Genomic DNA, 17,658 nt, shown 5'->3' with positions numbered 1-17,658 from the left:
ACAAGATAAACAACTACACACTTACTTTTTGTGCAATGGCCGAGAATTTCAGCACATTGAGTGTTTCATCATATGCTGAAGCACACTGGCTTATGTTTACTATCATGTATACTTTCCCTCTTCCACTGAAGAATCCTTGAAGAAAATGAGTTAACTTACTTTCCCGAAATGGTATGTGCTGCTGCAGCCTTTGAAGACAAAAAAAAAAAAAAAATCATGGCCAGAAGTTAAAAAAGTTCCAGTCAATATAAGAGCTATCCAGCTGGAAGACTACAAGCTATAACTAACTACAGTAATATTTATATGAATTAAAATTGTTTTTTGCTAGATACACCTGCTCATGGAGATTGCATGGCTGTTTCAGCTGCTACTTAATCATTATCTTCTCAGTTAGGATACAGTAAAACTACCAATGGGAGCCCTTTAACACGTTCAACATTTAACCCAGGGTAGGTCACACAGCCTCACATGACAGCTATTGAATTACATGAATAATGCTACAGAACATATCAAGGCAGTTACACTGTCAGAACATGTGACCCACAAGCAGGAACAATAACCAATCATTTTAAGAAAAATAACTGCAAAAAAGTCAAATATTTTAAGAAATCATGCTTCAGAACATTTGTTGTATGTTGTTAGAATTCCAAGTTATTAGGACCAGAAAGACATTCTGAATACATTCAAGCCCATTAAGAATCTGGTAGTTTTAATGCATCCTTCCTATCTAGAATGGACAGAAAGATAGGAGACTGCAAGTCACTAGCAAAGCTTTTTTTTAAAAAAAAAAAAATCTTTTAAGCATAATAGTCTGTGAATAGGCTGTCAGGCACAGCGTAATGGCACAAGTGGTAAAGCTCATAAGGGCATATCATGAGCAAAGTGAGTTCATTCAACTTCTGGAACAGAAAGATCTTTAGATGAGAAACTGTGGAAAAGAATTCCTGGAAAGTTACAACCAGATGTGACAATATATATTGTACAGTTGTTTAAAATACAAAAAGTTCAGTCTACTCTCATTTAGATCCCAATCTAGCCTATAAATAGCAGGTAGGCTTTTTTGTCTGCATATGGTTACCATTCTTTCTGATCTGGCTAGTGTTACATCAAAATTTGGAAAAACAATTCTTTTTGTTAGGATAAACGTAGCAATATCACTGTGAGGAAAATTGGGACAGTAGAATTACATAGCAAATTGTTAACAGAGAAATAAATGAGTTAAACGTTCATCCTTTTACAGTAAGGGTACTGAAAAGTGGTTTTAAAAGTCATTCCAGAATTTGTTTGACAAGCCAAACTCAGAAGAGTTAAATTGCTAAAACCTATGACAGCATGTTTACCAATTTACAATTTAATGATTTAATTAAAAAGCAAAGCAAACAAATTTATAGAGCACTTTAGTAGATCAAAAAGACTTTATACATCTGGAAAGTCTATCCATCTTTTCCAGAAGAAACTCAGCGTCAGCTAGTATATTTCAAGTACTAGCTTAACTGTTGTATGCAATGCGTGAGAAGTATATATGTGTATATATATATATGTATATACATGTTTGCAATCTGTAGGACTTACTTTGACTGTTGACAGTTCTTGAGTGCATTAATACACTTGCCTAGAATCAGGAGAGAGGTATTTATATTTCCACTCTCTTTCAATCTATCACCTTCATTACGTGTCTTGGTGCATCTTTCTGAACCAGCAAGATCACACAGTGACAATCTAAAGGCAAAAATAGGAAAATTCAGCTTTCTTGCCTTGGAATATGCGCTAATTATTTATCACTTTAATCAACTTTTCTTAGAGAAAGGATTTTTTAGTCTTCATCTACATCAACCCTTCCACCTTTTCAGCATTGCTTCCCCAGTCAAGTTTGACACTACTTCCTGCCAAACCCCTTCCCAAAAAGCTTCCTATATTTCCCCTTCATCCTCTTCCGTGAGGACTTGTATGACTTCATAAGTAGAGTGAAGCAGGGTAGGGAAACATTGTGCTGAGCAGAGGATGCAAGATATAGAACATTGCAACCTGACAGCTTGAGGTAGAAGGCTTAGTACTACAAATAGATAAGAAGTGGGGAAACCATAGTTTTATGCATGAGGCCAGGGAACACTAGGTGTACAGCACAGTACCAATACACCAGCATGGAAGGCAACTAATGACACATCCCAAAGGAAAAGGTGAATTCTGCTCTGAACTTACTCATTGACTCGCGTCACCCGGGGTGTTTCAAAATCTTCAATTTTCAGTACCTTAACTGTGAATATGCTGTGACTGAAAGAAGTTGGAAGTCAGTAGAGAGAAATGAAGTGAGACTAAAACTTAGAAAAAACACTTTGCTATCTACAACACTTGTTCAAAACCCCGTTAAATCTGTCCATGTATCTAAGCATTTACTCTACCAGATACATTGAACTTTTTAAACAGCTGGAACTCACACTAATTATTTTGCTTAGAGGAAGAATTTCTTGGTCTTCATCTACATGAAACCTTCTATTCTTTTCAGCTTTTCTTTCGGGGTATAAATTTTTGTTGTATGGATTTTGCCCCCCCCAGACATCTAGATGGACTAAAGCTAAGTTCGTCTGCCTTGAAGAGAATATTTGATAAAATATTGTTAGCTTTTATACACATTCATCTTCTTGAAGGAAGAATCCTTTGGATTTAAAGCATGGGGTCACATGCTGTTAGAGGACGAATTGAAACCTATGTATCTAGAACTTGTTAAAACATCTTACCCTCCAAAAGCCACAGTCCATATTTTAGCTTCTCCTTCCCACCCACACCATCTTATATTCTATGTTATTCAAAATTTCTCACCTTCTGCTGGAGGAAGTATTTAATTTTGTACTTGCAATACTCTGGTGTTTCAGCCCCAGTTTCAGAAGTCTAAAAGCTTCTCTGGAATCAGAGATCTGAACCCATTGCAGATCTTTAGGAAAAAAGAAAATCATTTTGTAACCATCATTAGACAACAGGAAGAAGAAAGCTGGGGATAATATATGCACACGGAGAATTATACATTTTCAAGCCATACAAACATTTTACTAATGTTTTTACTAATTTTACTAAAACTCTTCAGACAAATTATAGAATGATAACAGAGAGGATTAAATTCCTCCTCCAATGAAAAAGAAAGGGCAAGGTATATCACATCATTTCATCCTATCAACACACCAAAGCATGTTCTATCCAAATTAAGCAAGCAGCCTTAGCATGAGCACTGAAAAAACGAGGTAGGCTCTAATATTACAAAAGTCCTATGTATGCATTAAGGCAGAATACGCGAACCACTTTCTGTTTCAGCCAGCAGACTGGGAGTATGGGGAAGAACACCCACGACAGGTTATCTGGATACCTTTTCGGGCCACCAACTTAACTGAAAAAGCATCAGTGAGGAATTTTGGCTACAACATAATGACTATTTCATCTCTGTATGTGCTAGAGTTAATACCTACAGTCACCCTAACACATCTTATAATATCAACAGCAGAAAGGCCACCAAAATTGTATTGTCAAGTATACCATGTGACCAAGAAAAAAAAAAGAGTCCTTAAGTGGTTCCTCAAGAAAAAACAAATCATTAAGTGTTTCTCTCAATAACAGCCTGACACTAAGCTTTATAATCAAGATTAAGCCAAAGCATAGCTCGAAGTAGGCTATTTCTTATTTCACACACTTTGGTGTTTGAAGAAGTGAATGAGTTAGGTTTAACGTCCACTTCAGCTTTCTCAATTTATGGCCTTGCCTATGTAAGATAAAAACATGCCAAATACCAGCAAACAAGCTTTTAATAATCTAGAATTGGCATCTCAATTGTCAAAAAAAGTAGAACAAGTCAAACAAGTATCAAACCCTACTTTTTCCAGGACCCGACATGAAGATTGAATTGTTATATGTGAGGTCTGATACCACCCCCCAAAACCAATAATCAAACTTGTAATATTATTGGTTTGAAGTACTGTAAAATGTAAATCTGTAGCCAGAACAAGTTTTCTTATATGGTGACTAAAATCTGATTTTCCACAGAAGATACTAAGAAACCCAACTGTTGAGCCAGTTATAACCACAGGTAAGAACTTCTAGAACTTTTTTTTTTTTTTAAATGGAAAAGAATAAGATTTAAGATTCTCTTGTTTCTATGTTTCTAAGAAATATGAAGACTGTGGAATCCACACAGGTTTACATGCAGGGAAAGGGAAGACAATATTGAAGATAAGAGCTGTATATAGACTTGCCTTTCATATTCAACTGGACATTTCTAGTGCTTCACTGAATCTATTTAGGCATTTTCTAGTCTAGAAAAACATGACTATAGGAAGAACAATTTTCCATACCAAGCTCCACATTTTACAATAGATTCTAATCACCTTTTACATAAGGACATCCCTTGACATCTTGAGCCAGGCGGAGTGTTTTTCTTTTCTTGTCATTTGATATAGGAACCAGTAAATCATAAAAACATTCATTATATATCTCAAAAAATGACACCCAAACAGAGAACTTCAAGTAATTTTCCACTGTGGTGCTAGATTGTTCTGATCCTTTTAAGGGTTCTTCCAAGTCTGTCAAGAACAAAATATTACAAAGTAAACAGAGCTAGTAAAGTGAGCTGTATTTAGAAATGATTAAGTGACCTACTACATAAGCCTTCTCAAAAAAAAAAAAAGCTTTCTATTGAAATTCCGCCCCCCTTAAACATCTGGAAGTCATATTCTTACCTTACACATTTGCAAAGACACCTAAAACTAGAACATGTATTTCCAAGCTCATTATCTGATTAGATTTTAGGAATGGTTAGAATTACTGAAATCTCTTCAGTATCTTCAGAAGATACACAATTAAGCTGAGTAGTATACTTCACTCTGACTGGAGGCAAACTTATTATTTAGGTAGTTTTTAAATGCTAGAGTTGTTCTTTTCTAATTAAATAAATACTGTAGAAGTCTGTCAGGATTCCATTAAGGACCCATAGCACAAGCAGCACTACTTTTCCTTGCTGTAGTTTTACCTCATATAATACCAGTTTAGGGTAGATGCACAGGTAGTCTCCTAACCATTTCATCCTTGTGTTTTCTGTCTAGATAGCTTGCTCATTATTCAGTTCAGTCATAATAATAATAATAAAAGGATCATTTGGCATTTAACCTAAGCCAGAAGCCAGTTATCGACCTTAAAAAGCATCTTTGCCAGTTTTATTAATGGTAGTTCTTTAGTATCAAACATACCCTTAGAATCAACTGGTGCTTTGCTGTTGGCAGTATTTTGATGCTCTACCTACAGAAAAAAAAAACAGAGACTTTAGGATGTATCATTGAAGTGCGGCTTGTGAGCACACTTCTAGAAATTAGAGGAGGCACATACATCACGTGAACAGATTTGTTTACTGTTACTGCATGTACCTACACACAGCCGTTTATTTTATTCTTATATTCTCACTCAACCTAGATCAGTTTTACACAGCTTTTTCCCCCCACACACACACAGAGAAGACTTTTTTCTCCTAAAGTACTTAAAGACTGTTGAAGCTATACTGAATACATGCCTGTGCCTTTAAAGTGAGTTGTACTGCCACCTACCTTCCACACCACAGAAATTCACACTTAACTCACAGATAAAATCAAGGTAACGAACTCCACAAGTTAGAATACCCCAGTAAGACCAAGCACACCACTAAGGAAATGCTTCAATCTTCCCCAGTGAAAAAAGAAAATAGCACAAGAATCACTCTCTATTTTTAGTTTGTAGCATCTGCTCCTTTTTTGTAATACACCATCCATTCTGAATTAAAAACACCAAGAAAGAAGTATGCTAGTGTAAGACACAGCCCCCACAACTGTAATTGGACTAAGCAGGTTGAATTCCAGATAACTCATGCAACTGAAGTGTATTTTTGGACCGCTCAACAGTTAATGACAGCTATCTGCTAAGACTACCAGAAACCTATTTTGTTTCAAATCTTTAAAGCTCCGCTGGCTTTATGCCTTTTCCATTTCAAAATAATTTTTGGCTTCCTTTAAATACACAATGCCAACCTGAAAGAGGGAAATGTCCTGAAGAGCATGAATTTCTTCCAGGTGTCCTGGAAGCCAGTAAACTGTTTAAAGGTATGGACCTACTCATGTCCCCACAGATTGGGTGCTACTTACATTCAGTCTTTATTAACGAACAGCAACCCCAGAGGATAAGTTATTAAGTGCTTAAGCTATAGAAAAAAAACCTTAGAGCTTACATGCTATCAAGCATTCAGCTACAAAACAAATCCACAGGAGACCACGGCTCATTAGCTCTATTGCTTACTTTACTGCTAATTTGGGTGCCTGCCCAATAGTAGATATACCCATGCATAAACACAGAAGCCTCTTTCCATTGAAAAATGAACAGGAGGGACACTGAGCTATCTAAGATGCATGTGCTTATCATAGAAAGAAGCGCTCCTCTACCTCTTTTGTTAGACGAAGTAGAGAGTTTTTAATAGCAGTTTCTTCTCTCACTTGGTCTTTAGTCAGCTTTACATAATCTCTACATCGATGGGGTTTGAGATCCATTCCTGGGTATAGCCTTCCTTGAATACTTTTGAACAGCATATCCATAGTCCTTGGCAGAACACCAATGTCATCTTCAGTTCCTGTAAGCAGCATCCAAAAGAAAGATACCAGTTACTATTGTAAACAAGATATACACATACATGAGGACAAAGATAAGTGATTCCAATCTCAAGGCATACATGAGGAATTCGGAGGCCAGTTACAGCCAGAAGTAATGTTTTCCATGTCCTTATGTCAGAGTGCTTTTGGAAAGTATTGGCTTGAAGCAGCAGCTCATGCTCTATTCCTTTGATAGTACAGGATCCACCATAACACAAAGAATGACAGCAAAAACTGTATAAGCTTAGCCTTACAAGTTTGAAAAGTCTATTGCGAACACAAGTGAGACCATGTACTGGAAAAGTTACGGAACGCTCTATGAAAGTTATCTATGTGTTTTTAAAGACTTAGATATTGAGCAATAGTAAGAATTGACAGGGCTGAATGGTGAAGACCTAGAAGCATGATACCTTGAGAAAGCATCAAATCTAAAAATGCATTAATCAAAAAAGTTAATGAATAGCCACATCTCATAACATACCCCAACCCAGTTCACATCAAAAAGAAATGTTGTTTCTATTACAACAAGAAATAGTTGGCATTATCACCCCCAAGTAATGATAACTGAATTCACGGGCAGTAGTCTTCACTTATAATTCACCTAAAAGAACATAACCTAGAATGACACTGAACCTTGTGTCATAGGAAATTCACATTTATTGAAATGACTGATCACTAGAATACCGATTGTCTTCTACTACTTCTGTGTATCAGGTAATTCATATAGCATCTAGAACTACTGAAAGTATCATAAAGAAAAAGGGGAACTTGATTCTCTGTAAATCCGGTCACCTCATTTGTTAAGATTGGTTGAAAAATAAAGAAGGACATCTTCTGGCCAGAAAGGAGATTGAGCTTTAACAGTACAAAAATAGATGATCTTGACTCCTGATGTGCTGTGATATTATTGCTAAACTCGGATACTTGAGGCAAGGTATAAATACTTAAAAGTAATCAAACATTTTGAAATGTTTGCTCTTTGCCTATGACAAATGTTACAAACTCAGATATGCTTTCTTCAAACAAGGAACAGCATTAAAGATACGTATGTAACTTCAATGTAGCAACAACAAAAAAAAAGAAATTAGCCTGCTGTAGAGTGACTTATATACCAGGATGTGAGAAGTGTGTAGAACATGTATTTTTTCTCAACCCCCCACCGCCCCACACTGACATTCAAGACACCTGACTAAAATTGTTACAGCCTTACAAACGAATATCACTGTATGTATACATAAATTCTGGTAGTGACTCCAATTGCTGCCAGTTTAATGATATTTGTTATGGAATGAGACTTTCAAAGGCAATTTACTAATATTTGCTAATATTAAAGAGAAGCCAACATGCAGGTTCTGTAGTATCACTAAATGAAAGAGTTAGAATGACTCTACCAGAAGGAATTCTCACTTTACTAAGTGAAGAAAGTTAGTTCATTAGTTCAAGGAAAAAAAGTCATTACCCATACCTAGGAACGTGTATGTTTTCCCAGCATTTGTAACACCGTATGTAAAAATAAGACGATTATATCCTTCTAAGAAGTCTTGCACTGGTTGCTTCATTGTACCTTCAAAGAATTCTTCTTGAGTTGTTTCAGGTCCAAAAACCTGAACATTACCAAGAAACCGGTTAATATCTTTATTTAATCAATCATTAAAGACTTTTAAAGAACCAGGTATTGTTTTGTTTTTAATCTTAGACTAAAAGATTAAAAGAAGTTTGCTTGTTTTGCTTTTATTAAGTAATAGAAGTCAAGCAACATTTTTCCCCCCCCCAATAAATAACTTAAAAGCTTTTAAAGACAAGTCATTTACCTGTGAAAAAGTGAATTTCTGTATCTGCTGCCCAGCAGTTTTTTCACTCAGTCGATTCAAGGAATTTTTAGGGGGCTTCAGTATAATACTTGTTGAATCCTCCACTAAAAAACAGTCCTATTAAAAGGAAGCAAAAGCAAAACAGACATGAAAAAGAGTAAAAAGCTCACCTTACTGGAAAGGCATATATATTTTTTAATTAAATAAATGTCACACCTGTGATTCATTTTCTTTTTCCAATAATGTAAATGGCCTAACACGCAGGCAAACTTCAATGTGTCCTTTAGACTCCAAACTGCTCCTCTTAAAATAAAAGATGAGAATGAAGTTAGAAGTTTGACTAGATTCTGCTGTGCTTCTAACGTGCTGATATCTAGCACGTTAAGGCATTGCTGTTTTCATTAGGCTATTTTGGATAGACTCATCTGATGACACAGGAAGCAAAAATAACTCACTATGTCAGTTTTCACAAGCACTCAGGCCCCTACAGTAGTTCCCTGTGATAACCTAAAGTCTCAAAACAAATAATATTATAGCACATATGTATACTGCATTGCAAGAACAAAATACATAAAAAAAATCTTATGATTAAGCTGCACTGATCTGACATTAGCCTCATCCACATGTAAAGATGATGCACCTTTTAGGTGCATCACCGCAATTTTGTCTATCCTATGCATACCCTTCAAATTAAAAGGACAGTAAAGAAGCTTTTCATCTCCTCTGTAAAATTGTAATGATTCTTACCAATGAAAGAACTACGTTTATTAAAACAATCAAAATAATGTAAGCATTTAAAGCTTTCTTACCTGGCTTGTATCAGAGCTTGATGAAACCAATGAAAATTCATCAGAGAGATCCGCTTTAATATCTTCCACACTTACTGGTCCTGTTCTTTGAGGCAGCTCAGCACTTGTAACGTAGGATGGTCTGAAAAATTTATCTTCATCCCAAATTGGGTCCATCCTGCAAGATGATATATTAAGTATTTTGTTTGCTATTTCTAGATAATGTAGAGTTTCTAAACTCTGACAGATGACATGAGGCTAAGTGACACCCATAACTTCTTTCAGGAGAAGGCTTTCTTCACACTGTTCATGGCTTGCACATCAAGCTTCCAATACTTGGACAGAAGCATTGACATCAGAACGCATTAAGACCAGCCACAGTTTTCTGTGAAAAGCAACTTGTCCTGGTTCCAGATAAAACAGTGTTAGTTTTCTTCATAGTACCTAGTATGGTATCATGTTGTGGATTTAGGAGAAGGAAAACATTGATAACACACAGATGTTTCAGTTGTTGCAGAGCAGTACTCACACTAAGTCAAGGACTTTTCAGCTTCTGTTGCTGCCCTGCCTGGGAGGAGGCTGGGGGTGCTCCAGGAGCTGGGAGGGGACAGAACCAGGACAACTGGCCCTGGCTGCCCAGAGGGATGTCCCATACCATGTGTTGTAGTGCTGAACAAGAAAACTGGGGAGGCTGGCTGAGGTGGGAGAAGCTGCTGCCTACCATGTTCCTGCATGTCAGTCAACAGGTGGTAAGCAATTGCATTGTGCATCTTATTTTGATTTTATTATTTCCCCTTCCTTTATCTCAACCCATGAGTTTTACTGTTTTCCTGTTCCCTCCCATCTCATTGTGGAAGGGGTAAATGCACAGCTGTGGGCTGCTATGCTGCCTGCTGTGCTAAACCACAACACAACTGTTTACCAGGAAAAAGCCTTTTCTGTGTACCACAACCTTGCCAAAACCACAGTGCCTGATTAGAAAATGTTTACATACACTATTTAATAAGAACAGCCACATTGTTCCATATCCACTTTGTCACATTTTGCATTTAGTGTCCAGTTGGAATAAAAGCTCCTTGCAAGATTAATCCAAGCTGCAGTTATCTCCACAGGACCTAACAAACAGTTGGAATTGTGGAGATAACCCAGGGTAGCTTAACATGGGACAGACCTCAGAGACATTCCACAGCCTAACGGTTGGTGACTATGACAGTTGGTGACTTCGCGGCTTTTATTGGGCGTTACAGTAGCTCGCTGGGCTGTTACTCACGCACCACGGCAGCAAGTGTCTTGGCAATTCAACAATTATTTATTGCCCGGCTTCCCACTATTTTGGACGCAGCGATTCAGCAGCCTTCCAACGCCCACCCCCACGCCTACACCAGAGAACCGTACGGCTGCCACCTCCCTAAAGGCAGCAGGGGACACGCAGCGCTCGTTAAAGAGCAGACAGCGCCAGGGCCGCTTCAGAGCCCCCTCGCTCCTGACCCCACAGCCCCCCCCCCAGCCCCGTGTGCCCCACACCCGCCGCGTTGTTCGCCTACAGCACGCACACGGCTGCGCCCCGCGTCGCCTAACGGGCACCAGCCGGCCGCGGGGCCGCAGCGGGAGGGCTGCGCAGTGAGCACAGGCCGGCAGCCGCCCTGACAGAGCCCCCGGCCGGCAGCAGCAGCGCCACGACCCGCACAGAACCCCCTCACCCCAGCCCCACCACCCCTCACCTGCCCCGGGAGCAGCGGACGGCTCAGAGCGAACCGGCCGCGGGCTCTATTCAAATCCAGCCAATGGCAGCGCGCCGCGCCGCGCGGCATGCTGGGAGCCGGGAAGGGGCCGGCCGCTGGAATGGATGCGGCGGCGGCGCAAGGCTCGCTGGGAAATGTAGTCCGGGGGGGTGGGGGGAGGCGGTAGGTGGGGGGGCCTGCTGTGAGCAGCGGCCTGGGGGGCTCCTGGGACGGCAGCGGGGGAAATCCGCCGGGTTTCTGGTCAAAGCAGCGAGTGCCAATCGCTGTCCTGATCGTCCTGTTACAGAATGGCAGGGCACGGTAACGCACAGCGCTTATAATGGTAACGTACGGCTCTCGTGGTAACCGACTGCAGCTCTCGCTAACAGCAATCGCCACACGTTTCTCCTCAGGCTCACTCAGGGGTGCTTTGAACGCTAACGAGGACCGGCTGTCTGCTGTGCCTTGGAATAAAAGGAAAAGGCAAGTCGTAACTACCGAACCCAGAGGTTTGTTTTTCATTTGGATGAAAGAGCGCCGTGTAAGCGCAAGGAATTCTGTAAAAATAAATAAATAAATAAATAAACAGTCTACGCAGGTCTTGTATCTTGTATCAAGCTTTGATGAGGTTGCCTTACATCCCATAGTCCCATCGTTCTTTAAACAGAGGCTGTGTCATCAGCAAAAGATGTGTATTGGATCTGGGTTTGGATGCAGGCCATTTTGCAAGAGTTGCTCTGTTTTAACAGCACAAAATGATGTAACTTTGAATTTGAAATCGTTTGCTAAACATAAGCGAAAAAGCTCTTTTAGACTCTTTGAGTCTAATTTTTTAAAAGTATCCTGGTTTCTGTTGTGAACAGAAGTTACTGAACTCAGCTAATTCCAAACAACCTGTGTTCCTTTCAGGAGGGGACTGAGAACAGCTGTCAAAGAAAGGGAAGAAATTGCTTCTGGGGCAAACCTGAAAGTTCTTCTCTTCCACTTGCTGGGAAGGAAAGCTGAAGATCTCTCAGAATATTTTGCAAGGTATGTTTTGAACAACGTTGCACTATTTCCATCAGAATTTTTTTTCTTGCTAAGGTGAGGAGCATAGCAAAGGATATGCTACGAGCAACATTTTGGTTTTGTTTGAACACTAGATTTCTGAAGCTATTTTTATTAAACTGCACATGCTGCATAACTTAACCTAGTATCTCAAAGGGATGTCATCATCATTCTAAAAGAGCAAACTAAAATACAATTTAACATGCGCTCCTAACCTTACACAAACTGTGATAAAGAAAACATTAGATCAGCATAACCAACCCAGCCTGTTTTGGCGTGAAAGATGATGAAACACCATCTATGTAAATAAACGTTATGGCATTCTACCAATATAGTCTCCTTAAGTGGTTTGTGCAAGGACAGCCAGTTACAACAAATACCTGCTGCCAAAACTATTAACTCATTGCCTTCTGAAATTTGATTATGTTCTTTTCAAATTCTCTGTAACTTGTGGAGCAAAGTTGTCACTCCACAAGGGGGTAAGATTTTTATAAATGACTTTTTAGAACTCTCCCCATTATCCTTGGAAACATAGGCTGCTTGTATTTGGGACAGGGTTCAAAAGTTGTGGATAGTTTACTCATCTGAGTAATAAGATGCCTTGTGAGACAGCTTATCTCAGTTGGCTTTTACATAGCTGTCAGAAGTAATTAGAGACACAGTCAGCACAGCTGGGACTTGGCCCAGAACCCTTCAGCACATCCGAGCAGCAGCCAAACCAGGATTGGCTCCAGTACCTTTGTAGTCAACTCACCTTCCCCAGGGAATTAACAAAGTACTTCAGTATCCCGTCATTGTCCTGGGTCCACTGTTCTTCTCCCGCGTTTGGCTCACAGAGACAGGCTTCCTTTCCAGTCTGGTTGCTGGGAAAGTCCTCCTGTGAGGGTTAGTTTGGAGCTCATTGGCACAGAAAGCTCCTGGTTATTGTCACAGGTGTCTTAGCAGAAAATGGTGTGATTCTTGAGTTATCTTCTTGGTAGTTGCTGCATGAGCCCCTTTTCACCCCATCCTTCAGGGCAGTGCTTGTTATTGATCTTGTCATTTGCACAGTTGTGGAAGCATTTCACACTGCCCTGAATTTGAACCTATGAAGAAGTACCCTCACTGTCCCACCCCAATCATTTGCCTTCAGGTGACAAAATTTCTCATGTGTACGCAGCTAATTTTATGAACTCGACACTTTGCAGGCTGTTCATTTGCTTTTTATTTTTCTTTAGTGCCATAGGTATGTTTTCCTTCACCATACCTTCTAAGCAACAAGCTATATCCTTGGGCTTTCAATTCCCAGTTTGTTCCATACCATTTTGCTATGACCAACTCACTTCTTTACTTTGCCTCTTGCTCATTCCTTACAACGTCTCAATTTGGTTTTCCGTGGAAGATGGTCTCCTGGTGCCTGGAACCTTGAGACTAGCATTAAAGGCACAAACAGAAGAGAAAAATGGCTTGGATTCTTCAGTGCAATTTTGTGCTTCAGGGTATGCCTGCCCGAGCTCTCCCTTCATCCCTGGAGCACGGAGGCGGTCACCTGAAAACCAGCAAGTTTGGTGGCTGTCCAGTGCAGACTTACACAGCATTTCTTCCCTCAGTCAGCCACGACAGACTGCCAGACAGAGCAGGTGACAGCACCGGGGCTGGGCTGGGTGGTCAGAGCCTCTTCCCTTTCCCCCAGTTCCCCAGTGGCTGTTCCCTCGGGGTGCCCAGTGGCTCAGCATGCTGCCCTGGGGTGAATTGGCCCCAGCCCAATTGGCCCACGGCTGGGGGCACAGCGGAGTTAAGATGGCTTGTCTGGATGCCACATGGTGTGCACGCTGTGCTCAGCTGCAGCCTGGCCAGCTGGTCCCATGCCTGTGTTTTGTGTGCTGCGTGTGATCAGCACGCTGGTTTTAAGTCTTTGAAGTTCTATTTAAAAACTCGTGTATGATAAAGATAGTATTACTCGTTGAGCGGCAATGTATTGCCTTACGTAGGAGAAGGTTTGGAGTGTATTTTCTGAGATTATTTTGTTCAGTTGTGTAACTCCAGACTTAGTTAATCTTTTTTAACTAAAGTGTTTTTTAAGAGTGCAGCTGAGACAAAGAAGCTGTCACTAATTCTTCCTGTTTCTCCCTCTACCCTCTCATTACTCGTTCTGTCCTTTATTTCACAATTCTCTGTTGAACTAAAAAGATCATTTAAGCTGTAATCAACCATTTAATTTTGTAACTGAAAACATCTCAAAATTATTTATATTATCGTACTACAGAAAAAAAAACAATCACTGCTTTGAAGGTCTGATCTAGCATTTTGAAATGGTTACCAACTATATGAGGGTACTTAGCTTCTTAGATTATTTTAATTTGAACAACCCTTTAATGAGCACATGTAACAAAGTGCCTTGTTCTATACTGGCTGTTGTTCTGCCTTTTCTAGGGTCTTTCTACAACTGGCAACAAATACCTCAAGACCACTACGGTGGCTAAGGATTTGTTGCTTTAGTGCTGAAAGGAGCTGAAGCATTTGGACATCAGTCAGTTGATCAGGCCAAGCAACACAATACCATATTAGTCAGTATTATAGCAAAAGTGGCCTTAGCTGGAGAAAATGGGGAAATATGTTTTTGCATTGACACAAGTATTTGTCATGTTAATATATCAGTTGTTTTGTCTGACTTATTCATAGTCACGTAGCAAATGGTGTAGTTGGTTATCAGGTGTTTACCATGTCTGTTGTGAATATTAAAACAATTGTTTAAAATACACAGTCAAAGTATTTTGTAAAAATGTAGTTACACAAGAAAAAAGGACTGCTCTTAAATTAAGTGATTATTGTTATTAAGAACAAATCTGCATAGATGGCTTTTCCATAGAATTGGTTGATAAGTAAAACTTCTGGGACATTTGTGGCGTATCCTGCAGCATTAACACTAACTCAGCCAGTTCCAGGACACTGTCTCATTTTGTGTTAAGATTGCACTGCATCATGTAAGCTGGGTACTTTTGAGTTACTGGAAATTACGTAATTGGGGATGTAGGCAGAGAATCCACAAACAGAAATATTGATAGTATTGACTAGACATATAATATTCTTCCCTCCTAATCAACATGATGCTGATGTCTCAGGAGATACCATAAGAAGTGGTTTTGCAGTGGGAATGGTAAATTGAATCATCTGCTGAGTGGCAAAACTCACACCAACTTCTCTGTCTTCACACCTTTATCCCAGGATGTGGGATCCTTACACCACGATCTTACACCTTTAACTGCCACTGGACAAGGTTTTTGCCTTCCTTCTTGTTTAAAAATTGTTGGATAGCATTGTTGATACAGAAGGACAGACACAGTCTAGGCATGCTCGCTGCTTCATAAAATGTTGTCTGTACATGCTGCTTAGATTTCATGAACATGTGTTTTAAGTGTGAATCCAAATCTTGTTGGTTCCCTGAAATGCCTTTGTATTTTTTTTCTAAACCTGGGCCTAAGTTCTGCAAATATTTGCGTAGTATCTTTCTAACTCAGGTCTGGGACTAGGCCTGTTGCTGCATTTTGCGCTACAGTGTATTAATTATTTTCTTTGCAGATTGTGTGTTGGCTTGTAGTCTCCAGGTGAAGGACTGGGGATGAATTCCAGATGTAATTAGTAAAGTTTTATTTATCTTGATGTGTTGCTGATTCTTTTTCAATCAGCCATAGAGCTGTTCAAATATAAATATAGGTAATCATAATTTAATGTTAAAATCTGAGGACTGACTTTCCTAAAATGAAATATATCTTTGGTTTTTTTTGTTTGTTTGTTTGTTTGTTTGTTTTGTTTTGTTTTTCTAATAGAGGTTTCAGAAGTTCTATTTCAGTTCTAAGCTTCTTATGGCAATTATTCGTATTGCAAGGAACTCAAGCTTTAATCCTTAGGATGACTTTTTTGAGAATACTGCTTCTTCTTTTGCAGTGTTACATACATTTTAGGCTATACGTAGCGGTCTAATGATTCCAGAGCCCTCAGAACAGCCCCAGAAAATTTTACCGAAAGAAGTCATTCTATTGATGATCACATTTTCACCCGTTGTTCTGTCATTTTACTAGAAACTTAGTAAGAAGTACATTAGAGCACGAGGTCAATACAAACCCAGAACAGTGCAATGCAGAAGTAGTAAAACTGGCTGAATGCCAAGATATTTCTTAAGATATATGCGTATTTATTAGTTTCATGCAGAAGCTGCAAGACTGGATGCTGCAGTATCTCAAAAATATGAGGTGTCTCAAAAAGATGAGGTTCCGGGGCCAGAAGATTACTGCTTATGTAAGACGGGCTAAATCCAAGGAGCAGGATATGTTACAGTGCAGCCACTACAGTATTTCAGTGTAGTATTACTCATCGGTCTGGCTCTTATACCCAGGACATAGCTGCATTTATTCTTGGCAGCACCCCTGTCTGTCTTGACCTCAGAAGCTAGTGCTGTTCTCTGGCGTTACGTACTGTTCCTCTGAATGTCATCATGGCGTTGGGCACTCTGGGCTTCTCCTTGACCCCATGTGAAGATGTGGATGGAGTGGAATAGTCACGCCACTGACCTTCACATGTTGCATTTGGGCTTCCTGGAAAGAGAGGAGAAAAGTGCTCAGAATTGTTTCAGGCATAGGTTAAATTCTTGTTCTGGAAGTGCTGTTATTCTGCTTGGTACAGCTAAACAACGTGACCACAACCTGAATTGCCCAGGAGGAACCTTGCTTTCTTTACTAGCCTCTTAGTTTAGATATAAAAGTAAAACGTGTAGTATTAAGTGACACAGTTATCCTACAACATGATAGAAAGCAAAGAAGGCACATTTAGAAAACAAATTTCTCAACCAGTGACTTATCTCTAAAGCACTTGAAAGTAATGGTTCTTCGACAATAGAAAATGACCCAGGGCATTTCCTGTTTCTGTGTGAAGTCATCTCTTTTTTTTTCCTTCTACTCTTCTAAAGCCTGTATTTTAGTAGTCTATCAGGATGCACAGTGCCTATCCTGTAGGAAAGAGAAAAGGCAGGGAGTTTAATACATGTCAAACGTCTGTCCTGTGTGGAGTTGTACTCCTGAGAGAAAGGACCTGGGTTTGTGCCATGCAGTGCTGAAGAGAAACACAGCCATCTTCCCTGAAAGTGGGCCGGCAGGTTAAATGTGATAAATAGGCACGGAGTCTCAGTTGCTTCTCAAAAGGAAGGTTAATGAACAGATAATTGTTTAAACACATTCTTAAACCATTATTTTCAGCCAGACTGACAAGCAGATCTGCATGGACAAACAAGTTCTGGGGCAGCAGAAGAGCAGGCAGAAATGCTGGTGGGACAGGAGGGCCAGGCTGCTTCTGTTCTGTTAGGCCCTCAGAGATTGGCTACGCTGCTTGTCAAGTTGCATCTTTGGCAGTTCTTCAACCAGAAGTCAAATATGCTGGCTGGATATACAAATATGCAGCCTGATATACTTACCTTTGGGCATATCCGGACTTGTGCAGGTAGAGAATTTCCAAGTGTAGTTCAACGTAGAGTTCTTAATTTGATGTTGTTCTGCCTCATGCTGTCACAACATGCTCCAGCCAAGGATGAGTGAAGTTTTCAAACAGGCCAGGCTTCCTTACTCAGAGTTTGCACGCAGCTAATCTGAGGAAACTGAAAGGTTTCCACCAAAATGGT

At 39.8% G+C, this 17,658-nt stretch overlaps 1 protein-coding gene and 2 long non-coding RNA genes across 26 annotated transcripts in view; 1 reads left to right on the top strand and 2 right to left on the bottom strand.

Moving 5' to 3' along the window:
* The window catches only part of LOC113843947 (kinesin-like protein KIF20B), a 42,530-nt gene extending 31,411 nt beyond the window's left edge, over positions 1–11,119 (bottom strand). For 3 of the 8 annotated variants that reach the window (XR_011810033.1, XM_072039590.1, XM_072039596.1), the window contains exons 1-12: positions 10,965–11,119; positions 9,265–9,421; positions 8,672–8,758; positions 8,456–8,572; positions 8,110–8,248; positions 6,441–6,625; positions 5,226–5,274; positions 4,368–4,562; positions 2,818–2,929; positions 2,200–2,271; positions 1,573–1,719; positions 26–188 (exon numbers count right to left, since the gene is read on the bottom strand). Coding sequence is in view for 7 of the 8 variants with exons in the window: in XM_072039590.1 (XP_071895691.1) it covers positions 26–188; positions 1,573–1,719; positions 2,200–2,271; positions 2,818–2,929; positions 4,368–4,562; positions 5,226–5,274; positions 6,441–6,625; positions 8,110–8,248; positions 8,456–8,572; positions 8,672–8,758; positions 9,265–9,420 (1,422 nt within the window). In the remaining variant the exon portion in view is untranslated. Of the gene's footprint in view, positions 1–25; positions 189–1,572; positions 1,720–2,199; positions 2,272–2,817; positions 2,930–4,367; positions 4,563–5,225; positions 5,275–6,440; positions 6,626–8,109; positions 8,249–8,455; positions 8,573–8,671; positions 8,759–9,264; positions 9,422–9,772; positions 9,961–10,796; positions 10,933–10,964 lie in introns of those variants that run through there. The other 5 variants (XM_072039593.1, XM_072039591.1, XM_072039594.1 and 2 more) reach the window with 5 other exon arrangements.
* Positions 11,120–11,123: 4 nt separating this feature from the next.
* Positions 11,124–17,658, top strand: part of LOC119714875 (uncharacterized) — a 101,769-nt gene continuing 95,234 nt past the window's right edge. For 11 of the 16 annotated variants that reach the window (XR_011810054.1, XR_011810051.1, XR_011810048.1 and 8 more), the window contains exons 1-3: positions 11,128–11,285; positions 11,378–11,447; positions 11,874–11,993. This is a non-coding gene — a long non-coding RNA (uncharacterized lncRNA). Of the gene's footprint in view, positions 11,286–11,377; positions 11,448–11,873; positions 11,994–17,658 lie in introns of all 16 variants that reach the window. The other 5 variants (XR_005262119.2, XR_011810052.1, XR_011810049.1 and 2 more) reach the window with 2 other exon arrangements.
* Positions 15,917–17,658, bottom strand: part of LOC113843957 (uncharacterized) — a 50,674-nt gene continuing 48,932 nt past the window's right edge. For both annotated transcript variants that reach the window (XR_011810064.1, XR_011810063.1), the window contains exon 5: positions 15,917–16,582. This is a non-coding gene — a long non-coding RNA (uncharacterized lncRNA). The remainder of the gene's footprint in view (positions 16,583–17,658) is intronic.

Source organism: Anas platyrhynchos, chromosome 6, assembly GCF_047663525.1.
Source record: "Anas platyrhynchos isolate ZD024472 breed Pekin duck chromosome 6, IASCAAS_PekinDuck_T2T, whole genome shotgun sequence".
Lineage (NCBI taxonomy): Eukaryota > Metazoa > Chordata > Aves > Anseriformes > Anatidae > Anas > Anas platyrhynchos.
The sequence above is the reverse complement of the archived record's forward strand: the minus strand, read 5'-3'. Positions and strand labels throughout refer to the sequence as shown.